Below are 27,971 nucleotides of genomic sequence, written 5' to 3' on the forward strand. Positions count from 1 at the left end.
GAAGCGCGCGGAGCTCCGAGGGAGCGAGTCCCCGCGCGCGCGGCGGCTCGGCTGCTTCCCTCCGTGGGAGGTCAGGCTCCCGGCTCTCCGGACCCGCCAGGCGTCCTCGTCTCCCGCGGGGCGGGCCGGCTGCGGCGCCCGGGGCATGGCTTCGGCGGGCAGCGGCATGGAGGAGGTGCGCGTGTCGGTGTTGACCCCGCTGAAGCTGGTCGGGCTGGTGTGCATCTTCCTGGCGCTGTGTCTGGATCTGGGGGCCGTGCTGAGCCCGGCCTGGGTCACGGCCGACCACCAGTACTACCTGTCCCTGTGGGAGTCCTGCCGGAAACCCGCCAGCTTGGACATCTGGCACTGCGAGTCCACGCTCAGCAGCGGTGAGGGCCCGGCGCGCCGCGACCCCTGTCTCCCGCCCCGGACCGCCCCGCGCCCCGCTGCCTGGACGGCTACCTCCTCTACCTCCCACCCCCTATTCTGTGTACCCCGACCCTAGTCCGTCCCCTTCATGCTGGCCCTTCGCGGATTCTCGGGCTCCAGCCACCTCTCCGATCCCCACCCCTCCCCTCTCCCCAGTCCGGGTCGCCGAACCTAGTGCGATGCCCCACGCCCTCTCCTCCGTGGCCATTCCTCCGGCTCTGGAGTAACACGTATGCTATTCTGGGTAATTGTTATCATTTCAGGCGAGAACCGTGGGGTTGTGTTGAAAATGAAACGCCTTACACATCCCCGTTAAAAAAAAAGTAAAAGCGCCCCAACTCCACCGGGATGCTGTGGGCTCTCTGCCTTCCCCACTTTCCTCTCTAGGAGAAATTTGCCTGAGTTTACCTCTTGGTGCCCGCGTTTCTGTCTGTTGTCCTCCTCTTTATCTGGCTTGTCCCCGATGAGTTTCGGTTTGGATTTTAGTTCCTTAAATTTTTGAGGGATGTGGAAAGTTGGGAGAGGGACAGGCTTTAATTTCCTTTCCTTTTTTGGTGACACGGTCCTTGGTTAAGAGTTGCTCTTCCTTCTTTCCCACTCCAAATGCCTTCTCTGTCCTCCAGATCTTTCCCTTCTGCGTGAGGTACTCACAAGATGCCTGGAAAGTTGTGGCTTATTCAGGCAGTACTGGAAGCTGCAAAGGGATGGGGTGGAGGATGGAGAAGGTAGTCCCCAGGGGAGGGGGGCGGCTTTACTGCTTTACTCTCTCCTTGAGCCCCGGTTGCCTTCCCCTGCACTCCAGTTACGCCCTTAGCAGAAACCTGCCAAAATTCGGATTTCTTCCTGCAAACCGCTATTCCTTGCTAATCTTGATTCTTCAACTGCTGGTGTCTGTGCAGAGAAAGGGGAATAAAAGAGGACCTGGCTGTGATTTTACACACCTACACGTGCACCCCTGAGAAACTCATTAAATTTCTTCGTGACAGTTTCATGTCTTCTCTGGGACTGTTTATAAAGCTTTACTGAAAACGTGTCAAGTTCTAGGCAAGTTAAAATAGGAAAAAAAGCCACAAAAATCAGATTTACTTTTGTCTTTCTTTTCTTGTTATAAGGGAAATTAGTTCACTTGCTTTAGTTTCTTCCATAAATTTGATTGTGTTTACTTACAAAAGGCTTTTTTCTTTGATATTACCTCAAAATTTCCATTGAAGGATTTTGCTTTGTTGCTTAATTCACTGTGGAGGGGACTGGTTGGCAGCGGGAGGTCAACATTTAGGTCTTTTAATTCTTTCAGGGTTGGTTGTTTACAACTAAAGATAAAATAAATCGGTAAAATGCCTTTCTTCAGTAACCAGGGGATCCAAATAAACTTTGGAGAGAATATCTTTTCTTTCTCTACTCCAGTAGAAATGGAAATTTATGTAGGAATGCCAGCTTCAGCACGTCTCCTTAGCAACGTGAATCGTTTGCCCCTTTCTCACTGTCTCCTGAAATAATAGCCCCCTTATTGCATAAAGACTTTTCAGAAAGGTTAGAGAAACTAGCTTCAACTCTCATTTTCTTTTCAGGCCCTTTTCTCTCGACCAGGAATGTGGGGAATGGGGAGAAGACAGCTCGAGTTTGTTGAGCGTCTGCAGTGTTTGCTAATTTCCTTAATTGCCTCCATACCCATTTATCTCTGCTTTTTTCCTCTCGAAGCATGGAAATAGGGAGACACAAGCTTAATGCAAATATAGTGATAATAGGACTCTGCAAGGTAAAAATCAGAGACTGGTACAGTTTCTGATTTTTTTTCCCCTCTGAGCCCGTTATTCTATCCTCTTGCAGAAAATCATACTCCAGCATTTATTTCTTTTTTCGTTCCTGAAAATAGTTTTTATCCTAGGAAAAAAGTATACCTCAGAAGCGAACGGGGGTGGTGGAGATGGTTTGGTTGGAGGCTATCTGAAACAAGTTCTTGACTTGCTTTATGTAGTAGCAGTTCGTTTTTCCTCCCCATGGTGGTGGGTGGGAAGGGTGCAGGAGGAAAGGAAACACAATATGGAAAATTGCTCCATCTCGCCACTTTACAAAGTCTGTTTTCTTATAGTGTTTGGTGGACTTGAAGCTTCTGTTCACCAGTATTCTGAAACAAGGGGGGAAGCTTGAAGTGAAACGAGCAGTTCTTTTCTTGCCCGTTCCAAAGGGCAGGCAGCTTTTCTCAGTCTGTTTGCTGTGTTGAATAGCAGGGAGGGCAATGTCTTCTCTGAAGATTTTAAGAGATCCACTTCATTGTCTCTCGAAATGAATTACCTCAGGAGGAACCACCAAGGACAGTTTTACTGAAGGCCCTTTACCAGCATCTTCAGGGCTTAATTAAAAACCTTTGTCTTAATTAGAACTAAAACTGCCGTGAAGAGGCAAGCTTGTAAATACAGAAGGGAAATTTCAGGCATGTTTCTACTGATGACGGTGTGTCCTACTTAGGCCCAGTTTTTACAGAAACTTTCCTCTCAGCCATTATTTTTACAGGTGCGTTTTTAATTTTGGTACCAAATATGCGTCGTTTACTGCTTATAACCTGTTTTATGGTTTTAAGCAAAAGCAGAACCATGCCTTTTTTGTCCTGGTGTATTGAAGGTTGCGTCAGCACTTCTAGTATGAACCAGTTGGTGTCGGTCAACCGGAATGCTTTTCTCTGGTGTCCCAATTCTGTATATGGGGGACTGCCCAGGCATTCATCTTTAAGCTATAAATTTCCCAAAAAGACCAATGAGAAAATGGCTAATAGACTGGCATTCACAGTGAAAACACGAAAAGAAAAAAGAAAAAAGATAAAGTATGTTTGTTAGGAAGTTTAGAATAGGTAGTCCTCACATGGCTGTCAGCCACAGAATTTCTAAGGATGGTTTTCCCCACTTCTGATTTTGGCAGTGTTTTAATGCATCTTAAATATTTCTTTTAAATGATAGTAATGTTTTAGACATTTGTTTAGTCACATTTAATTTAGATAACTTTTTTTCTAGAATATAATTTGTATAGAGTTTCACAGCCATAGCAATTACAAGAGAAATCCTTAGTACAAATAGGATTACTCAGTGTATACAGAATGCTGATACCCTAAACTTAACTTCAAACATGCTGTATAACCTCTTTGGGTGATTTTATGTTTCTTTTATAAAATTTATAAATACATAGCTATTTCATATAAATCAGATTGCTTTTTTGATGTCTGTGTTACTTATTGACTAAGCAAAATGCAAGTATGTGCAGATGGCCAAATGAACACAATTTACTGAGAGTAATTTTGGAATATAACAAGTGGCAATTATCTATCTTTCTATCCACAAAATACTTGATCAGATAGTGCCTTTTTCATACAATATTGTTAACATCATCCATGCACTGTCCTAAAAATAGCTATATTTATAACATGAGTCACTAGCAGTTTTGAAATGGCAGTGCACTGTATGCTAATGACAGGTGAATATTATTATTTTCAGTTGACAGGGGTTCTTTTAAGAGTGCTTTGTATGTAGCTCATTTTTAAAAAACTGATATAAAAATCCACTTTAAAAGGCATTATAAGAAAACCTGTCTAAACACCTGCAAATCTTAGAAAACTTGAGGTACAGTGGTTCTGAGTTCAGATGTGTATCATGTATGCATATTTTGAATCCATACTTTAATTGGGAAACTGGATTTCCTTGGAAAACTTCACAATATGATTTACTTCAGGGAAGGTTCAGCTTGTTGCTTGAAATGAGTTGATACTGATGCATGTTTACAAATAGCTTGGCAAGCCGGGGAGGTCATGACAGTTATGCTCTATTCTGGCTTCCTAAAAAAGAACGAACTAGAACAAAAGAATTTATTTAACCTATACAGTGTAGACTGATGGAAAATTATTCAAAGAGCAGCACTTAGCATTGAAACTTTCTTGTTTAATAATCCAGAGAAAACGAAGTATAACATTTCAAGATCCTCATGGTGATTTTCTTTTAAGGTCTCCTAAGATTCTGAAGTTCCCCAGATTGACTTTTACAAAGGACATTTTAATTTGTGGGTAGATATAATTCCTCTTTTGCTCACAATCATAGAATGATTGTAATCTCCAGGGGGCCATTTAGATCAGTCTTTGTCATCTAAGGGATTTGATGAATATGTGAGAAGCCTGGCCTTTCATAAAACTTTTCAAAACCAAACTGAAACAAACAAAAGCATATTTCAAGCAAAAGATTTTGCCTGCTGTCAGGAATAAATTTGAAGAATCACTTTCAAGTTTAATAGTGAGTAAGCCAGGGAACCCTGGAGTATTGTAGTCCATGGGGGTCACAAAGAGTCGGACACAACTTAGTGACTAAACAACAGCCACAACAACAATCCTTTTCACTAATATATCTAGTACTCCACCATTTCCCTAAGTGGGCTTGGTGGTGGTGGTGTTCGGTTGCTAGGTCATGTCCGACTCTTCGAGACCCTATGGACTACTGTTCCCAAATAAGTCCCTGGATTATATAACTTGAATATCACAGCAATGTTTGTATGAACTATCCTAAATTATAGCATAATCCTGTAAGACGGCAGAGTAGTGTTGTGAAGAATACACGAGGGAGGCTTTGGATTCAAACTGCCCTGAACTTGGCCACTTCCAATCATATGACCTCATAAAACTTACTTAACATCTTCACATGGTTTGCCATGAAGATTAAATATACATACATACCTGCTCATTAGGGTTGCATTTCTTCCTTATTGTATATTCAGAGAAGCAAACCCAAAATGATATATTCTTTTTCATTAATTGAGGACTTTTTCTTCCTTAGGTGGTAAGCTTTTTTTTTTTTTCACACCGAATGATTAAATATGTTGTTCATCTCAAATTTAAATTTTGAAAGGTACTACTCAGCATTTAACAGTGCTCTTGGTTGATCCTAATCACAAAATTATTACCTACTATCTGCCTTTTATTCAGTACTATTCCAGGCCAGACATCTCACTTATTCCCAGTATTGAATAAATTTGAAATGTAGGTAATGCTACGTCATATATTATTGAGAAAGTGAAAGTGAAGTGGCTCAGTCGTGTCCAACTCTTTTTCGACCCCATGGACGGTAGCCTACCAGGCTCCTCCGTCCATTGAATTTTCCAGGCAAGAAGGCTAGGCATTTTTGTACATTTACCAAGTTCTCAATCGGTGGTAGAGAAAGGTTTTTTCCAAGAGTGTTCCAGTTATTAAAACTGGAAAACAAACCACCTCCAAAGTTAGTGGTGTCAAATAACATTTATTTTATAATGTCCATGACTTTGGTGGGTCAGGAATTAAGATAGGGTGTGATGAGGATGGCTTGTCTCTGCTCTTGGATGTCTGGAGCTGGGGCCCAGGGTGATTTGAATGGCTGGAAACTAGAACATGCAGAACTGCAGGATCCTCTTCCAAATGGTTTCACGAGCTTTGACACATTGGTGGGAATGGCTGGGAGGCTGGACTCAGCTGGGACTGGCCTGTCTAGCATGGTGGTCTCGGGATAGTTGACTTCTTACAGGATGAGTAGTTTTCCTGAGAGCAAGGGTTGGAAAAGAACCAGTCTCCTTTCAGAACCAGCCTGGGAAATCAGAGGAGCCATATGTACAGCCCAGATTCCAGGGGAAGAGAACTGGGTTCTATTTCTTAATGGAGCAGTGGCAAGGTCACATTGTAGAAAAGCATGTAGGATAGGAAATGCTGTTGGGCCACGTTTGCTAGTCTGGCACTAGAGTCTAACTACAAATCTGCCTTCTTTCTTTATTGCCTCTGAAGAACAAAGACAACTACATAGCTCCTTTCTTTGAGAACTTTGAATCAATTCTATAAATAATGTTTGGCTGGGGTAAAAGCTGCCCTCAACCAACACATGGCTTTAATGATTAGTCACTTGTATGGGATTACTCTGGATTTGGAAGGAAATGAACTCAAGAACCTAAATTGCCTACAAACAGACAATGCTTTTCTCTGTCTATATATAAACACCTTAAGTCATTTTTGGTTTATAGTCTCAAAAGGATCAAACTGATTGAGAATGCATGTGTGCATGCTCAGTTGTGTCCAACTCTTTGTGACCCCATGGACTGTAGCCCACCAGGCTCCTCTGTCCACTGAATTCTACAGGCAGGAAAACTGGAGTGGGTTGCCATTCCCTTCTCCAGTGGATCGTCCCGACCCAGGGATCAAACTCATGTCTCCTGCATTGGCAAGTTGATTCTTTACCACTGAGCTACCTGGGAAGCCCCCATCTGGCTTCTTAATTTGATACTTTATGTTGCATGATAAAATTTTTGCCATTTTAGAAAGTTTTGTATGAGTCTGATGAAATGGTTTGTACATGAACACTACAATGTTACAAAGTTAAAAATTCCAGACAGTAGTTAAATTTTATAGTGCTAGAAAGGTATGAGAGTTGCAGAGGTTTTTTGTTTGCTTGTTTTTTTTTATTTTAATAACATGATTCTTTTGATAATTGCCTATATGTTGAATCACAGAATCATAGCACATTTGGACTAGAAAAGATATTTTTAAATAATCTTGCCCAATTGAATTTATTGCATAGATAAAAAAATGAGGTGAGACAAAATAGTAAAGACTCAATAGAGAGATTGTACTTAGCCGTAGTATTTTTGCAGGATGGGTTTTCAAAATTTCCAGTGATATTGCGGATAGCTATCTCTAGGTGTGTGAAGGTTTGTTGACTACCATGATGTATGGAAGGGCTTCCCAGGTGGCACCAGCAGTAAAGAACCCTTCTGCCTACGTAGGATACATAAGAGATGTGGGTTTGATCCCTGGATCAGGAAGATCCTCTGGAGGTGGAAATGACAACCCATTCCAGTATTCTTGCCTGGAGAATCCCATGGACAGCGGAACCTGGGGGGCTACAGACCATGGGGTCGCAAAGGGTCGAACGCAACTGAAGCGACTTAGCACACACAGCACATCATATATGGAGCTTTGGTGAAGAAGTTAAGGAGTACTGTGAAATAGGTATCTACTTTTTACAAGATTATTTATCATCCAAGATTTCATTTTCCTATGGAATTTAAAGAGTTTTCAAATAGACTTATATATGTTTATCATCATCATGTTTATTTGTTTATCATCAAAATTTACAGTTGCTGTGGCTAGTCCTTAAAAATCAACAAAAAATTATTTTTCTTTAAATTTCTCCACAATCGTCTACTTTAAAACAACTGCTTAATTTTAAGTTGAAAACCACTTCCAAAAAAGCCTTTGGAAGCCAGCCATGCAAGTTTCTTAAATTGATTATATGCAAATAAATTTTACTAGATCAACTTATTACTGCATTCTGGTTTTATTTTTTTTAAAGATACACTTATTTATCAAGTGACAGATTTTTCCTTAAGCAGAATTTCATCCTCACATGTCAAAGGTCATGGACAGTTAAATCTTACCAGTCTTTTCAAAGTATTGAATCATCTCCCTTGAAAATTAGACAAGGACACCTTCTTTACCCTTTTTAGCTGCTATATTTGTTTGGGAATTTTGAGACATTAGTAGACCATCAATTTTCTGTTCTATTGTAGTGTTGCTTTTGGCACCAAAGACTCTCATTAATAAAACAATAACCCCAACAAAAATGAAGCATCCATGGTTCCCAGAAAACCAGGAAAAAATATATCTAGATTATTTTGTCTCTAACAGCTTATTAACTGTTGTGAGATTTTAAATGATAGTTTAATGAGCCATTTTTTCAAGATAATGTCACATATATTGATTCTATCTTTATAAAATATATGTTAGGCAAAACGATGATACAAAATAGAAGTTAGGACCTCAAGTCACATAGTCTCTATGCATGAAAAAGCACACCCACGAAAGAACTCAAATTTCCATCGGAGGATTTTTCTGTCATGTTTTAAGGTCCTTAAACCAAATGTTCATTGTCATGCATAGCACTTTGTGAGTGCAACCTGGAGTCTATTCCTAGCACTAAGAGGTGACTTAAAGGGAGAATGTCCAGGGAGGGTCTTTCCTATCTCCTCTAATGTATCCAAGGAGTTAACTTCGTTGAAACGTATTCATTGACTTCCTAGCAGGGAGTGGGCTTTGTCCTGGTACAAAGTCAACCAGTCTTTCTGGTGGTGAGAGCAAGGTGATTAATGAAACAAACGGCTTCTTTTAAACAAGTTGACGAAATAATATAAAAGTACGAAGTAGTATGAAGGAGAAAATAAATATAAATTCACCTTTTGCAGGGGGACAAAGAAGGGCCCTCATCTAAAGAAGCTTGTTGACAGGGAACTGGTAGGAGCACTAGCTTGCCAAACTTGTCCCTCCATATTTACTAGGGGTGTCTTAATACTGATCGTGGGTGACTGGCTGGCTGTCATCCATCTGCTCTTTGATTATTATTAGCTACACTAAACCCATCACAAAAGCTTTTTAGTTGCTTAGAGGCAGGTCACCCACTCTTAGTCTTGGCATGGATTTTCTTCTTGTTGTTTTTCCAAATAATGAAGTTATTCAAATTGTAACTTTCTTAGGTTTTTTCCAAAGAATGGAGAAGGAACAATCTTTGATGTAACAAACACATCACAAGTTTATGTACTATGATTAGTAATTACTGTTGAGAAATACTGCTGCTGCTGCTGCTAAGTCACTTCAGTCGTGTCCGACTCTGTGTGACCCCACAGACAGCAGCCCACCAGGCTCCGCCGTCCCTGGGATTCTCCAGGCAAGAACACTGGAGTGGGTTGCCATTTCCTTCTCCAATGCATAAAAGTGAAAAGTGAAAGTGAAGTCGCTTAGTCGCGTCTGACTCTTTGCGACCCCATGGACTGCAGCCTACCAGGCTCCTCTGTCCATGGGATTTTCCAGGCAAGAGTACTGGAGTGGGTCGCCAGTGCCCTCTCCATTGAGAAATACTAGTACCCATTAATATTAGTTACCATCAAATGCAGATGTAAGCTTTCTGATATAATACTTGGTAAGAAACAGCACTCATTAGCAGTAATGGTGTCTTTCTTTTTTGTCTAAGTACTGAAACATACTCTAATAGTAGGGCTTTTGCTAAGCACTGTATACAGTGGTTTTATTTGGGGGAAAAAAACACCATATGATACGGTGTTTAGAAGATAAATCATATTTCCTCCAAATTCTGTGAAGCAGCTGAGCTGAAGTGCCCCTTTATAAAGGAAAAAGAATGTGTGTTCATCAAGCATCAACACAAAACAACTCAAAAGCCTTGAACGTAACTGTCACAGATTGAAAATTGATAGCCTGTTTGGCACTCTTAGACCACCAGAATTACCACCAAAATGTTAGTAAAATTGACCTGTACTTTGAGCATTAGAATTGTTGTATTTTGTATTTTGATGGTTACTTGGGGTCATTTATGTGTTTAAAATCAAGTTGGTACTGTACTTTTGACCCATTTTTTTTAATCCAAAGATGGGCCTAAAGAGTAAGACTTAAATTGTATTGTTGCCAACTTGATTAACATGAGTTTTAAAGTAGGTTCCACTTAACTTTCTGCAATCCGCTGCACAGTGTCTAAACTCTGTCATTTTATGAAAGACACATAGTTATTGGCCATGAATATTTGTTTGCACGTGAAGAATGTTAGTTTTGATATTAGTTGTTTGAGAAAAGAGATGGTCCTTTTAATTTTTGAAGTTAGAATCCAGACTCTTCTTTTGGCTGCCTTTTTTTGTATCTCATGGAACAGTGGAAAATTAATGCAATGCTGACGGATTTAGGTCAGGATGCAACTTAGCCAAGAAAACAAAGTTTAAAGTCCCTCAGTAATGGTTCTGGTTTTCCATTTCATCTGCCAAATGCAGACTAAACTTTAGCGAGAACTTTTGGATAACTTGTGAGGCAGTGTCAAGATCATAGGAGAGAATACTCTTCTAGGTTGAAGACGGAATGATTTTTATTGCAATTATAGATACCGTTTTGGTTAATATTCTTCTGCAGAATTCAAAGGTAAATATATAAGTGCCTGTCTGGCAAATTTGAATGTAACTATAAAAGTTATTAAAATCAATATTTTACTTTGTGATGAGAATTATAGGAATAGTGAGAATCGTGCATTAAAACATTAGAATACACTTGGGGAAGTACTACCCAGTCCAGCTGTGGGAGCTGAATTTATAAGGGTAAAAATCTGTTTCTTCATTACTTTTTAATTATATCTAATTTGCTAGAGAAGTGACAGTTGTGTGCTCAGGGATTTACATATGTAGAACTCATCTTAGTGTATAAACAATACCTACAGAATTAAATAAATTAGCCAGTGTTTGATGAGGTAAAGGTTTTGAAATAAGACAGGTGAAGGAAAGCTTTAGGCATTGGTGTGGTACACTGACCTTGGCTCAAAAAAGTGTGGAAAATGTATCATCATTTAGATTTTGCCTTTCCCGAAAATCGGAAGTAAATTTTGACCATGAATTCCCCAAGGGAATGTGAAGTCTCCAATTTGGCAGCTGTAATGTGGCCCATAGAATTTTCATAATGCAGTAGCAATTTCAGGCCAGTCTCATGTATTAGACTGTTAAGTAAGTCAGCACAATTCTGCAGAATACTAAAGCATTTATAGACATTGGAGGCTCTGGCACTAGCTAATAAAAATACCTTGAAAGAGGATTTGAATTTAATTCCTGAGTTGCATATTAATGTTGGACTTGATGTTATGATATAAGGACTGCCCAATTTTTATTCTTTTACTACAGGGAAATTATAAAATTGTGTGTGTATTTTATATATATATATATATATATTTATTATTTTTTCCTTTTCCTTTTTTTCTTCTTTTAGAGAAAGCTCTCATAGGGAAGTGCATACTTATCTTAAGCCTTGACTTTGGTAGGGGCAGTGCCAATGCCTCCAGTGTGTCACTGTGTCAGTTTTGCCAAAATACTCTTAGGTGGAAGTACAACCTGAAATGGCAGCCTCATTTCAGGTTGTATTTCCATTTCCAAAACATTGCTTCCAGCCTGTTTGAGACCTAACCAGTTTATGGACCAAGGCTATACATTATTTCCTCAAAACCGATTATCACTTATTTGCTCAGGTCTTAGAAACCAGACTCAGGTTTCAAATCAGCTGGCCTGACATTGAACAATGACCAGTTTTAATTGTACGGAGCACTGCAGTTTGTGAAACAGCACTATGGCCGCTGATGTTCTGCAGAGCTGGTTTATGTTCACTGCTCCACTACAGTATCAGTTTATCATTTATAGAAATGTATAAAACTAATGCAGAGTAATAAATCTCTAAGGACTCTTAACACTTCATCTGATTAAATACTGTGGGGGCTATAAAATTGGGGAACTAAGATTGATACAGAAATGAACCAATTATGAGAACTTAAAATAGATGATTTTTTTGAAGAAATGGAGCTGAAAATTGAGAATTTTATGATATTTCAATTTGTTTTGTAGATACTGAACGTGGGATAGTAAGTATTTGTGGCATGTAAACCTTCTAATGGAAAAAGCAATTCGCATAGAGATTTTTGGTCATTTATTATGCTATTAATGTGAAATTGGCCAAGTCCTATAGTATATAACAAAACATTTTATATGTATATATCCTTATTAAATCTACATTTGCTAGGTAAGTAAATATATATCTTTGTAAACAGGAATCCCAGCCTATTAATTAATGGCCATTAGTAGTTATCTGTAAAAGTATTTTTGATTTGTTTTATTCCCCATTTCCTAGTTTTGTTCAGTTAAGAAAGAGGAAAGTGGTATCAGACCAATCTACAAAGTCCCTGACTTTACCTCTGAGGCAGGTCCTAATATTTGGACACTGGATTCTGTTGCTGTTTACTGAAAGCGACACTGGTGCTAAACCTTGAAAACTGCCCTGAGCCTTCTTAACTATGGTAGCCGTATCAAACCACTTTTTCAACCTATTGATTGATACTCAGCTGGTCAGTGAGTTAAAGCTTTGGTCCTGGGCAACCTGCCTGAGTGATTCATTCTGAATGGTTATAATGACAACAATCCCCAAACTTGGCACTGTCCACCAGGGATACAACCTCAATACTTCAGTCTCAGCCTCAGCTTCTGGCCAGGACAGTGGCAGACATATGTGGCCCACTTCTAGTCTAGTCTCTCTCGGAAAATAAAAATGACTTTTCTGCTTGAGCCGGCATAACTACGGTTGTGGCCCAAAGGGAAGAGTAGCAATATCACAACAGTGGAGATGCTGGATTGGTGCTCTTTTTTCACTATGTCTGAAGTGACTTTCTCATTAGCTACAGCCTCAATACTCGAAGTGAATATAGGACATATAGAAGAAAATCAGAACTGGTTGTATTCATTTGCTTTTTAAAACTATTTCCTATGCTGTAAGAGGTTCTCTTCCTTCTCGTAGCTTCTATTGTACTTTATTGGCTTTCCATATGAAATAAAGTATTACTGTGTTAAGGAAATTGAACATTATGTGAGATTAGGATTATTTTTGCAGTTATCTGTTGCTATACTGGATAAGCACCACTTTGTACTCCTGTACTAGTCTGTTTATCAGATTGACTTCATCTTGAAATTATTGTGTCTGAGAGGCCTAGAAGAAAGTTTAGCATTTTAAAATGATACACAGGCATAGACCAGAGGTCAGTAAACTATAGTCTGAGGGTCAGAACCAGCCTCCCACTTGTTTTTGTAGATACAGTTTTCTTGGCACAACCATGCTCATTTATTTACATACTGTCTTGGGCTGCTTTCACACAGCATGGTAGAGTTGAATAGTTATAACAGAGGCCATGACCTGCAAAGCCGAAAATATTTAATATCTGGCCCTTTATAGGGGAAAGTTTGCCAGTTTTTTTTCCTTAGTCTTGTTTTTTACAAAATGCAAATAAATAACATATTTTTACTATTTGAGGATATTTAAAGTAGAGATAAGTGATCAAAATTCCTGTTTTATTTCGGATTGAAAATTAGAAATAGTCAAATGTATGGCAACTTATGCCTTTGGGGCTATTTGAAAGAGCTTATCAGAAAAAGACAATCTGTTGTGCTTATATTTTTAAGATATTTTTTAAGTGAGTGAATATTTAGTTGTGTCTTGATTTAAACAAAATTAATACTTTAAAAATTCTTATTTATTTAAAATAAATTGGAGAAAGTTACTAAAAGCAATAATCTTTTTTATGAAAATAATATTCCAGCCAGAAAATTGGCTCTTAAAGTCTCCAGGGATTTGATTGATGTCTGGGTAGATTGATGTTATTATTTTCTTTGTACCTCAAACTCTTGGATAATCATGAAAATTTGATTTATTATTCAGAAATTTCAACTTTCAACTTTTCAGAAGGAATTCTCTTATGTTAAAGTACAATAAAATAGTGCTATGAATAAACTTTTTCAAAGAAATTTAGAGACTTCCAAATGTAAGAACTATTATTTTTTTTTTTTTATTCAAAGCTACATGATGCTTTTATGGAACAATAGCAACAACAACAAAAAATCCCCATAGTATGGCTATCCTTTTAAACTTTAATTGAAAGCCAGATATGCTTTTGTTTGAAGTTATATTGCTTTGTTACAAATAGATGGCATAAAAAAATGCTCTGTACTCTCTGGTGATTCATCTTTATATTTTAAGGAGTGTTCTATTTTCACCTTGTTTGTTTGTTTCTTGAACGCTGTGCAAGTTCTAGTTCACTGCCAGCTATATATCCAGAATTTACTAGGAGGAGAGGATATGGAAGAGGATGCTTGAGGAAGGGTTATGTAAGTGTAAATAAAAGAAGTAAATCTTAGGGGATTGTAGGTTTCTCTACTTGCCCCTTATCCTGCAGTGGCAAAGGGCGTACTTTGTAAGCTTTCTGGAGGGATAATTTCAAAGTACAGCATCAAAATATCATGAGTTCTTGACTTTAGATAGACTGTATTGCAATTTAACCACGGATTAAAGTCTATTTTTCTTTCTTGCACATACATTAAGGTGAGGGTCAGAAGAGGAACTTCCAAACAAATCCCACAGAAGAATGTTCACTGTATCATTTTCTATGATGCTTCCTAAGCTGAGTGGTGCTTTTATATATTCATTCTACTTCTTAGCGAACATTCTACCCTTGTAAAATGGAAAATGGGCCAGTTTTCTGTCATACTCATTCTAAATCTATTTTATAAGAAGTGACAAATACATTTCAGCGAGGTTTATGTTTCATTCAGGGCATGGTAGACTCTTAAATCTGTACAGAGGCCTGCATGTAGTAAGTGGTCAGTATATGCTTACTGTTAATATGTGTGAATGAAGAAAGGAGTCAGGGAACTGTTTAGAGTCCATTCTGGCACCTTGGGAATACTTACTTTCAGAAACCATCCCTATGGTGGTAAATGTAACAGTAAGATTAGAATGAAAGGAAAGAGAGGAGGAAAAAACAAACAACAAATCTTCCTGATGCTAATTTGCTGGGAGAGTTGTTTTCATGGGGGGGAAAGAAAGGCAAATAAAAAGTTGCGAGGTGGGGATTCAGTGCAAAGGAAGGATTTCTAAAAGAACAGCAAAAAAAAAAAAAAAAAAGTACTACAACCACTGCAACAACATCAATGAGAATCAGAGACATAAAAGCCAGACACAAAATAAATATCACAGAGTTAAAAGCCAGACATAAAAGTGTTGATAGCATTTACATAAAGTTTAAGAACAATCAAATTGAATACACAAATAATGTTGGTTTGTCGCCCAGGTGGGAGGGTGATTATTGACTGTGGAGGGGCACAAAAGAACCTTCTGGGTGGTAGAAATGTTTTATATCTTAATCTGGATGTGTTTACATGAGTGTGTACATAAAATTCATTAAGTTCCCTACTTTCTGTACTTAATAATTGTGTACATAAAATTCATTAAGTTCCCTACTTTCTGTACTTAATAATTGTGTACATAAAATTCATTAAGTTCCCTACTTTCTGTACTTAATAATTGTGTACATAAAATTCATTAAGTTCCCTACTTTCTGTACTTAATGATTTGTGCACGTTATAGCTCAATAGAAAATTTAATAATAATGAAAATAGGTTGTAGAAGGGGCATCAAATTTAGTCTGAATGCTTAATAGAATCCTTGGAAGAAAAGCATGGCAAACCCATGGTCTAAAAACTGCTTAGCTTAACATAGGAGACTTCTGAATAAGGACATTTATAGTAATTTTTGTTGCAAAACATTTCAAATCCCAAAGGATGTTTAGTATGCAGTAAAATCGCATCTATTTAGCTGTAGCAAGGTGACTGCTGCTGAGCATAGTTTACTGCTTTAAAAAAGCAATGCTTTTCTTTTTTTCTTTGCAGACTGGCAGATTGCTACTCTGGCTTTACTCTTGGGTGGTGCTGCCATCATTCTCATTGCATTCCTGGTGGGTTTGATTTCCATCTGCGTGGGATCTCGAAGGCGCTTCTATAGACCTGTTGCTGTCATGCTTTTTGCAGCAGGTAAATATATTCATTACTTTCAAACCAGTATTAAAGTTTCATGAACCTTTCTACCATCCTTCCCTCTCATGAAGAAGCAATATGTGGTTGCTATATTTACCTACAGGTTCAGAGGCATTTGTTATATTTTAGGGTAAATTGGCTAAAGCTTATTATAGTATCAGTTTTCAGTGTATTAAAGCATTTCACATAACACGGTGGCAATTTCTAAAATTCTAACTAAAACGTGAATAAATAGTGTCTCTTGCTAGGGCTCTTGCTTTAGGAATTACAGCAGGTGTATTTACCAATAGTCTTTCTTCACATATATTTTTTTCTTCCTTTTACTGCCCCCATTGATGATCTTCAGGCAGTGTTATCTTTTTTTTCCTGACATAAAGCTACAAAAGAGAAATCCAATATGTGTCCCCTTAAAGGTACACATCTGTTCTGAAATAAACACAGTTACTCTGAAAAATCATGATGTATAACATGAACCATCAGGCAATTCAGTTGTGTGAGGTCAATGGCATATTCATTTAGCAACCTTCTTTCCGTGAAGCACAGCTTGGATCAACCCAGGTAAAATCAAAGTTTTACTAAAAGTCAGGGGCTGTTTAGAAAAGGGGCTTATAAAGCTAAAAGCCCAGCACATTATTTGATATGGGTTTAATTTTCATTTATAAGAATCTTCTTAAATATTCTTAAAAATGACTCCAGCTGAAATATTCTTGTGATACCTTCAATTTACCCTGTCAGTCATGTCTTATTTGAAGACTGCAAAATAAGCCTCTGTGACTCTCAATAATGAAGACACTGACAGAACCATCTAGCCTGTTAGATGGATTTTTTAAAGCTGTTTAAAGATGGGGATAGCTGAAATTTCTCAGGATTTGAAGGGTCATTGGATCAAAAAGTATAAAATCAGAAGTGTTCTGCTGCCCCCTGCTGTTTTTGTTCGTCTTCTTATACCCATAAGGACTTGTCAGAATGCAAAGGTCATAAAAAACAAACCTCCACAGGACTGAAAGAATGTAGAAATAGATCTAGTTAAAATCTCTTAAGTGACTTGCTCAAAATCACATAGTAGTTACTGGTGGACCTGGGGCCAGGAGGCTACTGAACCTTAAACTGGTGGTTCATTCACTAGTGAGTCCCTCATTCATTCAGTCACTGTTTATTTGGTGCCTGTTATGGACTGTTCACTGTATTGTGACACCTATAAAACTGGCTAAATAGCATGGCAGATACTGTCTAATAGAGTAGAAAACGCTATTACAAAAAATATTTTGAATTCTTAGGCAGATACCATAGTATCATTATTTTGTTGATCTCATGTGTAATAAAGTTCTCTATTGTGAACACCATGAAGATTCTCCTAAAGATTCTACCACTCTTCTCCACTTTATTTCTCAGTTCATGGATTTACCAAGACTCTTTTCCTATTATTAGAATGAAACAAAGTAGATATTTTAATTGTAGTATAAGTTTATCTTTGCAGCTAGGATTTATTAACATAGTGATTAGAGAGTCGATCATAATAGTATTTGATAAATTGTTCTGAAATGATATGATTCTTTAAAATGAATTATGTTTTGAACAATTTTTAGAATACTCATATGTTTCTGATTTATGAAGATCTTAGAGGCATGGTAGGCATTATCTTGTAAATATCCAGTGTTATTGTGCTACTTAGTTACCATCCCATTTAGCCTTCAACTTACCCCATAATGGCATACGCAGAAACTAAAGAAGTCTGTTGTTTAACGTACCTATGATAAACATTCTTACAGAAATAACTAGAAGTTCCAGTTTTTTCCTCAGAAGTTCTATATTTTTTTCCACTTAACAGCAAAATTCATGAAAATGTGAAAGTACTGGTTGTAGCAGAAAACATTGTAAATGAATATAAGTTAAAGGTAATGGATTTGGTCAAAAAGTTTTTGCTTTAGCTCTCGCTGCCACAAGTATTAGTAAATTATAAAATAGTAAGACAAACTCCTACAGCAGTATTCATATGTTATTCTACCTGCTGAGACCTAAAATGATCATTATACTGCTACATTTTGAAAATGTACATGTGCTGAAATTTAATTTTACTCATTCTCTTTTGAGACTGTGCTTATAGAAGCTTTCTTTGAAATACCATTAGTTTAGTGTTCACTTTGCATATAAGCAAGGTAGAACTTACTGTTTATTTGAAACATGTCATGGAAAGGTTTCTCTCTCCCATCTGCAAAAGCTATGAGAGTTGCCTGTAGGTGATTTCTGGAAAAGATATTTATTACACATAATAATGCACTTATGATTTGGGTGTTAAGATTAACAAAGTTGGAAAATCTGCCTATTTGAAACAATGCTAGCTAAAATCACAGTTGTTTATCTTACTTGCTTCTTATGAAACATACTTAACTCTAGTGGTTGGCTTGTCTCACCAGTTTAGTGATTCTTTGTAAACGTGTATTTGGGGCTGTTTTCCCTTTTTACTCACTGTGGTCTACTTGAAAATGGTTTGTGTTTCTCTGCTTTTCTCACAACGTTTTCTTCTGCAAATAATATTAAGCCTTATCTTGGTATTCACACACATAGGGAATGATATTTACCTCAACAAAGAAGTAAATCTTTTTTCTTTTTTTGCTTCTGCTAAGACATGTAGTACATAAAGTCAAAACAGACATAGCACTACCACTTGGAAACATCTCTACACAGAACTGTATCATGAATTCAGTACCATATGCAGTGCCTGGTACTCCAGGGCACTCAGGAAATAGTTGAATGAATGATGGAAAAATGATTGAGGTGTGTGGCTTATAATCTGATAGGAAAAGACAGGCATGAAAACAACTAGCTAACTGTAAATCAGTTTTTCTTAATCCATTGCTGTCTTGGGAATTTATGAAGCAGCAAGTTTCCTGTGACCACAGATTTAAGACCAAGACAGCTCAAAAAGTAATAGTTTGGAAATTATTTTTCATATATTCATTTTTCATTCATTTATTTAACAAATATATGGTGGGTGCCTATAGTATGCAACTATACTATCCTGGCCTTAGATAATATACTCTTAAAGGTTTTTACTAAAAGCTGGTGATTAAGTCTTATAAACACAGGGAAGCAAATTGTAAAGGTTTTCATCTTCTCTTTTTCTCTGAGGTCCTTGGTTTAGGGTGGGCTTGTACCTACTTGAATAATGGCTAGAAGAGCTAAGAGCTAGTCATTGCTGCAGCCCACCTAAATCATCTGTGTTCTACAACTCTTCCACTTTTTGGTCCTACAAATACAGAGTTCAGAATAATATATTATTTATAATAATGCTGTTGATAATGATAATAATTAACTGGGCACCCACCTGCTAGACCCATGGCACATTCCTATCTCTGCTATAACAGTCTTAAGATTAGGTATTTATTTTCTCTATATTATCAGTGAAGAAGCAGGATTAGAAGGGTTAAGTAATTCTCTGAAGTTGTCCAACTAGTAAGTCACAGAGCCAGGGTTTCAATTCAGGGTATCACTCTGATTTGAGAGCCCAAGTGAAGTTTCACAAGTCATCTGTTTTGGGGTATGTGTAACACGTAGAAAAACAAGAGCTGAATCAGCCTTGAATTTTTCAATTCATTTGTCAACTGTGTACTGTGGTTGGGGCCCATCTTATAACTCAAGTCACTTCATCTTCTTGGGAACAATACCTGAAGGACAGCAGCAACTCCAAGTGTTAGAAAGATCACAGACTAATCAGTCCAGCATGGCTGAACCCTGGTACATCCTGGAAACTGTGCACATGTCCAGTACAGTTGACGTAGAGCGTGTTTATTTTTTGTGTAATTGATAGTGACAGATAATGCATGATGAGATTCTGATACCTGACATCTAGTTCTCACTAAAAACTTAGTGCAATTAGAAGGGTTGCCTTTTTCTGGCCGCTTTTTTGTTGTCTGGTTTTGTGAATCTTTCTAGGCCCTGCCCTACTGGGAGTTAGAATGTGCTTCCTTCCTCGCACCCCCCACCCCTGCCATGGCCTTTAAGACAAGTTGCAGAAATTGTGAGTCGTTCATAATCCAGATTTTAAATAACAGGATCCCCACTAATTGTATTGTTAAGGATGTTTCCTTTCTTTTTTTGATGCAGAAAGCCTCCTGTAGATGATTGTTCATGCAGGATGGGGATATTTTTTGGGGGGTGGATCCTGCACCTGCTTTCCATCTCTGACTAAAGGCTTGTGTTTTGCAGCCCTTCACACTGTCCTATCAGGAGCAGTGAGATGGCTGGAGGTATCTCAAGTCTAGATTTTGACAGACAAATCAGTGTCCAGCTTATATTTCACACTAAAAAGGAGTTCTTCCATTCGCAGATCTTTATCTATATCAAACTACCCTTTGGTTAGAACAATTTACAGTATCACCATCAATAATTCATTTTATAGGTACTGCTTACCTTGAAGTAGTAACAGATTAAATTAAAAGGGAAGGAAATTGATAGCTTCTTGTTAACCTTTCCTGTGTAAATGCTTTTTATTTTCCAAATGATTGTTTCCCTTATGCAAATTTGATAGAAGACTTGGCTGGATAGTCCAATCAATTCTGCTTTTAAATTATCTTCTAAATCTGTAGCTTTTTTTTAATACACCACCATTACTGCCTTAGTTGAGAGAATATCTCTTCCTCAAGTGGAACATCTCAGTTCCCAAATTTGAATCTCCCCCTAATTTGTTTTATTTTTCTATTTACTTAAAACTGTTCATGTGAGTCTTTCCTTTCCCTTTCCTAGAATCCAGTTACTCAGTTTTTCTTTTATAGTCTTTCTTTCCCTGACCTTTCCCACTGACATTACCTAATCATCACTTTGCATAGGTATCCATGCCCAGACTCACCTCCTAGGGGCCTGTTCTTCTCCAGTTTCCTCCCCATTTAGTCTGTCTTGCACACAAACACATGAGGTATAATTCTGAAATACAAATCTGGTCTTATCATTTGCTCTTTTTGTTTCCCCGGAGGCAGAATCTAAGGCATGAGTCAAGTGCAAATACTTAATCTGGGAGGTAAAAGAGCAGATATGAAAAATGAGACAGGGAAGAGAAGGCAGCCAATAAACAGTACATTATCAAACCAGTTGCTGTAAGCACCTGGAGCTTCATCTTCCCGGAAAAATTCTGGAAACCAGCGCAGAACATGCTCTTCAGAGTTACCTCACTGGAAAGACTAGGGAATTGGAGTATTTATAAACCAATTTTGATAGTCATTGGTAAGGGATGTTGATGATGATGATGGGGCAACAGTAGTGTTAATTCCCCAGAACACTGTGTCTGCCCCACAGTCAGACAAAGTAGCTTTAGTGGCCAGGGGAAAAGTCAGGCAAAGAAGTGTAGGTGCTGACACTTGGAAGTCAGGCTGACATGTAGCGGAATGATGAGAAGGAGAGTATATGGATAGGGTACCAACAGCATCTATAGTTCAAATAACCTGTGAGATGTCTCCCTATAAAAACCAGTCTTATTATTTTTTATGACACACTAAGCCTTTTATAGTCTAAACCAAACACCTCCATGTGACTGTACCCTTCATTCTATCCATGTGAATTTTCTATAGGCACACCCTCTTATATCTAAGTTTTATGGCAAGCTGTCTTTTCTTCCTAGAGGTCTTTTCATCTTTCTCTTCAAGAACAAGTTCAAATAGTGCTTTGTCTCTGAAGCTCCCTTCTTTCTCCAGGCAGAAGTGGTACTTGGAGTATCATTAGAGCTCAGTAAACGTGATGAATGGATTCTAAGTGAACATGCCTCTACTACTACTGTTGAACGCATTTGTTTGTATCTGTGTGTCTGTATCCATGATAGGGTATGAAATATCAAAGGACATGGGCCATGTCTTATCTGTCTTATCCCTTTCACCTAGAATACAGTGGGCGTCCAATAAATATTTGTTGAAATATTGAAATATCCCCATGTTAGAGAACATTGACTATTTCAATAATGAGTGTTTTGAATATTTCAGTATAGAAAACATTGAAAAGTATCCCCTTAAAGAAAACTAGAAATAACATAAGAACCTCTGAGTTCTTGTCTTGTTTCTGTCTGCACAATTTCATGGCTGGTAGTTTTGTTGCTTCTTTTCCAAAAAGTAGGGTGAGGGGATAAAATGAACCTCAAATTCCCTTCAAATTCTAAAATGCTACACAACTTTACTTTATGCCTCTGAGATAGAGCATAGAAAATACCATGACCAGCATCTGTTATGTTTCATTGGTTGGCGGTAGAGTATGGTGGCATTTTCTTCAGTTCTGGACTCTAGATTTGTTTGTTTTTTTCCTTTGCAGCTCACCAAAAGTCAAGGAGACATTTTAACCTGCATCTGTATATTGTATTAAATGAAGAAAATCATTTACAAATGCAGGCTTATATTTTTTCTCAGTTTTGCATTACACACATTTTTCTCAGTGATTCCAAAGAGAGTAAAAATAATTAAGAAGCATAAAGCATTTTAGGGTCATTTTCATCTGGCAAACAACACAAAATTCTGTCTCTAAGAAAGCTGCTCAGAAGAGTGGAGGAGGCCAGTGAAGCCTAATGGAGTTGTATTTTTTTTTTCCCACTAGAGGGAATCTATATCTTTGTATTACACCATGGAGGCCAAATATTTGCTAAATAAAACACATTGAAATGGGTATTAAAAGCAGGCTAGGTAAACACCTCACTCCAGGGACTGACTGACAAAGAAGCAATATAATCCTTTTAAAATATAATTCAGATCAGTTATTACTTCTCTGCTCACACTCCTATTGGAGCTGCTCATCACATTTAGAACAAAATCCAGACCCCTGACCATGGTTCACAAGACCACTCCTGAATGGCCTCCTGCTGTCTTTTCCATCCCATCTCATGTTGTTCCCTTCCTTGCTTTCTACTGCTGTACTGTATCTGCAGCATCCTTACTGATATTCCGCTATACATAATGTGCTCCTTCATTTGTTACCTGCCTGTGCCCTCTACCCAGGATCACTCACCTCCTACTGTATTGACCTGCACCCCTCACTTCATTCAGGTCTGTATTCTAATGACTCCTCATCCTTGTATCTGGTTTCAGAAAGGTCACGTCACTCCAAGTCTGAGCCTTATCGAAAGTAATGATTTTGAGGAATCATGCCCTCATGAGTCTTCTGTATTTCATCAGTTTTATGCCAGAGACAGATGACTGTTATGTAGACTTTCTAGGAACATTAATCATATTGGTAATAATGATATTTTACAGGTACTGAGAATAGATGAGAGTAGATTTTAAAGCATGAAATTCCAGTTTAATTAGACATGCTATCCATCCTGCTGCTCTTTTTTAAAAAATGTAAACTGAATCATTTTTTACTGTTTCAAAGTTTATTCTTGCCTCCTACACATTATTCACATTTTTGTTGTTGCATTTTGGAATTTATGGTATTTTTAAGATGAGTTAAAGAAGAATCATTTTAACCCAGAATTTATGTTATATATTAGGGATGGGCAAACTTTTTTATAAAGGGCCAGATAGTAAATACTTCTGGCTTTGTGGGCCACATGGTTTCTGGTGCATCCATTCAACTCTGCCATGGTAGTATGGACAGTACATAAATGAATGAGCCTGTGTTCCAGTACAACTTTTTTCAAAAATAAATAGCAGACCAGATTTGGTAGTTTGCCAACCCATGTCACATACTACTGTATCTCAGAGTTTCCAGGGAAAAGGTTGTCACTTTCTTTAGAGTGGGAGCCATAATATAGTAGAGATGCATCTATAAGGCAGATGCATCTTGTAAATTCTTGTTAAATTGATTGAAATAAAAGAGAAATTATGTAGCAGTTGTAATGTTACATAAACTAGAAGGTTATGATTTTGAATGGAAGATATCATCTCTTATGTAATCCAGCATCTCTCATATAAATATTTTACTAACTATGACTCATCACATTTCCGTTAGCCCGGACTCAGGATTAAGATTTAACGAAGAGGTAAGAGCTAAGTTTTGTGTCCTGTTATGATAGACATCATTAGCTTAGGTTTTCTAGTCTGATTATGTTCCGTGCCTTCAGAGACTTTATTCTTTTTTGAAAATAAGTGAGGTATAAATATATAAATGTCATCTATTATATCTAATAGGGTATGAGTCGGTGTGCCTTTTGACAAAGATGACTTTTGGACCCATTTTAAGAGATGAGAGGTATAAACTAGATGAGAAGAAAAGACTAAAAATAGTAATATAAGTAAGGACATCAAGGTAGGATTTTCTCGAATATTGGGCTGAGTTAGCTGATACTGAGAAGTGACAACAACAAAAGTACATCTTGAATCACAAGTATACCAGTTTAATCAGTACAAATGAATTCAGATTCCCTAATTTCTCAAGAGTATAAATAAGTAACAAAGGTTTTTAGCTGGTATTTGGGGTCACTATTCTTGGGAAGCTATTTACAAGTTTTATATAGTAAAACAGTTTACCTAAACTAGTACTACTTGCCATAAGAGTGATAATTATATGTGTTTGTAAACTGAGAATCACTACTTTGTATGTTCATATAAATTAGTATATTACACTATTTCATCAAATACTATTATAGTAATTTGCTATTTATTAATAGAGTAATCCTTACTGTACTGTGAAATAGTGTTAAACAGAAAAAGTTGTCAGTATTTTAAAGTATACCATCTAGAATAAGCAATGCTTCCAATTTTTGACTTTTTTATTTGATTAAAGTGTAATTCTCATACATATGTATATTTGTATATCATTTTATTTCCTGTAAATAACATTTTCCTAATTTTGATTTGTTTTTCTTCTTTCAGTTGTTTTACAGGTTTGCAGCCTGGTTCTGTACCCAATCAAGTTCATTGAAACTGTGAGCTTGAAAATTTACCATGAGTTCAACTGGGGTTATGGCCTGGCCTGGGGTGCAACTATATTTTCATTTGGGGGTGCCATTCTTTATTGCCTGAACCCTAAGAACTACGAAGACTATTACTAGAACCAATAGTCTCAAATTAAAAAAAAAAAAATCAACCATCCAACAAAAGGATTACGTCTGCATTTTTTCTAATTCATCATTTTCTAAAACACTTGCGGAGCATCAAACAATTTGCTCAGTTGATTTAATATCTTTTGCCTTTTGGCTGTCAACATCATAACCAGCTTTTACATCCATTTTAGGGACCTGCACAAATTAAGAGAGCTGATTAGATATAGGCAAATGCTGCAAACTTCCAATATATTCATGTCACTTTTCTTGACAAGCGAAGGGTCTATATGACAGCAACTATTGTGAGAAACTAGTTGGAATGAGAAATGCCTGAATCTCCTATTGCCTGCAGGGGAACAGCTGGCATAAACAACATTTAGAAGTTCTTTGCGCTGACAAGGATTCCACTGTTAGAGTCCTTATCGCCTGCTTATCCCATCTAGTGACTATATTGGTTATTTGCTTGAGTGAACTCTTGAAAAGTAAACTTCCCTTCAGCATCTAACGGGGGTTCTGAATGTAACTGGGTTAATGATACATATTCCACCTACGTTTTAATGGGAGGTTATGCTTTGGCAATGAGCATCTCTATGGGAAGGGAGTCAAGATTTGGAGACATGTGCATTTCATTATGTGGTTAGAAATTGTGCCTCAGCCATATCTAGAATGAGGAAAAATTGAGAATCTCTGTTTTCCCTGGGGCAACTAGAAAGAAATATGCATGATTGCTTTTGTCCTAAGTACCCTTTAAATCACTTACCAAACATTACAGCAAACAATTGTGCATATGTAACAAGCTTAAGTATTTTTATAGAAGGTGAGCCGTTAGTATAAATGGTAATAAGTTGTTCCCTAACCCTACACCTGCATTTGCCTATTGCACATAAAATTAATATTTGCTCTAGTGAAGTGATTTGAACACTAACCTTGTACACGTTGTTAAGAGGCTTAGATCGGTATTCACACTTATTTACTGTACAAAAGTGCATATAAAAGCTTTTGCTCTATGTTCTCATTGGAAAGTGTTAAATAGAATTGTATAAGAAGAAAATCGAAATGGTGTTAATCTGAAAATTAATGATTCTTTTGTAAGCACTGTAGTTCAAAAGAGTGTAGCAATTAGGATGATCATTTTGTTTAAAAGTCATTAAAATAGAAGGCTTCTTTTTCCCCAAGTATTTTAAATGTCTTCATTAAAAAAGGAATAGTGATAGGTTTATATAATTGTCAGTAGAGGAGTAGAATTCATCTGGTTTTCATCTGGTTATCACCTGGTCCTCTGAAGTTAACTAATGGGCTAACTGATTTGTGCACACAATTAAGATGGATTTGTGGTAAGGGAATCATTTATTGATTGTTCAAATGGAAGGAAATAATAGGGAATAAGTTTGCAGCGAATCTTACACTGCAAACTTGTGTTAATCCTGTTTAATATACGAATTTGGATAGTTTAATTATAAACATATTTTTATAGCAAATATACAGTTCTAATATAAAAGTTATAAATAATTATTTTTGTTAACAAGGACACTATTTGGCCCTCTTGCAGAAAGCATTGGAGAAACCATTTAAAAAATACCTATATTCTGTTGTGTTGCAAAATCCATTAAGAACAGGACTACATCAATAGTGTTTAATAATTTGCTTTACCTCCCAAAGCAGAGTTCTGCTTTCAGCTTGTCTTAAGAACTGTTGCCAAAAACAACAGGAAAAAATCCGCTATTTTATTATTCAAATGCTTAAAACCTCTTATCTTGTGACTTTTCTATGGAATCATGAAGTAAATTTGAAGAACCGGGCTTATTTTAACAATGACCGACAAAACTAATTAAGTGCATTCTAAAGAGAAAACTGTATAAAAGTAAATAATCCTGTGTAGAATCGTAAGAAACTATGAGTGAACATTTTCCAGAAAGATGTTACTATCATAGAATCTTTTGAAGCAATTTTCTTGAGAAATAGTAAAATCTGGGCCAGACTGTCCTGTAGTTACTTGCACATTAGCAGAGCAGCATGGGAAATATGATATTTATTGGATAGGGGCTTCAGCTACTAAACACTCTCTGTTGTGAGAGAGTCTCCTTATTCCTGAATAATGGAATAGCAGTACTTTGCTGCTGACATCAGTGAGGCGCTTTTCTTAGTCCTAGTGGAGGATGCAGGGTGCCGTTAGACCAATATCACATCTCGAGTCTTGATCAAATTTTCATTCTCTGTCAATTTGAAAAAGCCGGAAATGACAGAATATGGTATAGCCAAGGCACACATATTTGCAGTTTAATGAAAAGTAGATTTCTTATATTACTTTTTTCCCCTTTCCAGTGAAGAGCCCTTTGCTATATTTCTACCATCACTAATAGTTGAAAGTGTTTCATTACTAACAAGTTCAGTACAACATGAAAGTTATCATGGCTCATTTGAAATACGGTTTTGTCTATCAGAATAAACACAAGTGAATTTTTCACCCACAATAATATTATGTCTTTGCAGCTTTAGGTTTGTTTATTGTTTTCTTACTAGCCAAACTATTAACTCTAATCCCAATGTTTGTCAGGGAGAGAGAGAGACACACGCACCTACATATAGCATAAAGTACTCAGCAGGGCTAGTTATTTGGATTTCTTGCACAGCAATTTAGCTTTTTGTAAGTTCAACATGTAAATTTTAAAGACAAATATAGAGAGACCTATGTGTTTGAAATATAAATGATATATATGGATTAGCATGTAACTGTATATTATTAAACATGCAATGAGCTGACTGGTAAGTGACGTCTAATTGTATGGCTAGCAATGTAATTTATTCAGACTGTATTTTTGTACAGAGCAGCACACACTAACCTATGCCTCTGTGTCCTCTTTAATGCCTAAAACTGTGCCTAGAAATTTCATCTGTCTTAAAAATAAAATATACTCCATGCTGTTTATGCTATTAGTTTCTCTACTGCTGTTCTATATTTATTATTTTAAAATATATGACATGTTTACTACTTAAATATGAATTCATGGTATTCTGGTTATTTTTTTAACAGTCCGTTGGGGAGATCCTGTTTATCAATCCAGTGGTTTTTGAGTTTGCAGTTTCACGATTAGTTCTTCATTTCATGATTTTTGTAGCTGACATGAAATTATCTATGTGGAAAAAATAAAAATAAAAGTGGCTTCCCTGATGTCGTTTGACT

At 37.2% G+C, this 27,971-nt stretch overlaps 1 protein-coding gene across 1 annotated transcript; it reads left to right on the plus strand.

The window, feature by feature from the left end:
• Nucleotides 1–27,959, plus strand: TMEM47 (transmembrane protein 47). Its single transcript, XM_005911031.3, has 3 exons — nucleotides 1–371; nucleotides 15,694–15,834; nucleotides 24,621–27,959. Exons 1-3 carry the CDS (start codon nucleotides 146–148, stop codon nucleotides 24,797–24,799), a joined length of 546 nt encoding a protein of 181 aa, XP_005911093.2. The 5' UTR covers nucleotides 1–145; the 3' UTR covers nucleotides 24,800–27,959.
• The last annotated feature ends 12 nt before the right edge of the window (nucleotides 27,960–27,971 follow it).

This window comes from Bos mutus, chromosome X (assembly GCF_027580195.1).
Source record: "Bos mutus isolate GX-2022 chromosome X, NWIPB_WYAK_1.1, whole genome shotgun sequence".
In the NCBI taxonomy this organism is placed as follows: Eukaryota; Metazoa; Chordata; class Mammalia; order Artiodactyla; family Bovidae; genus Bos; species Bos mutus.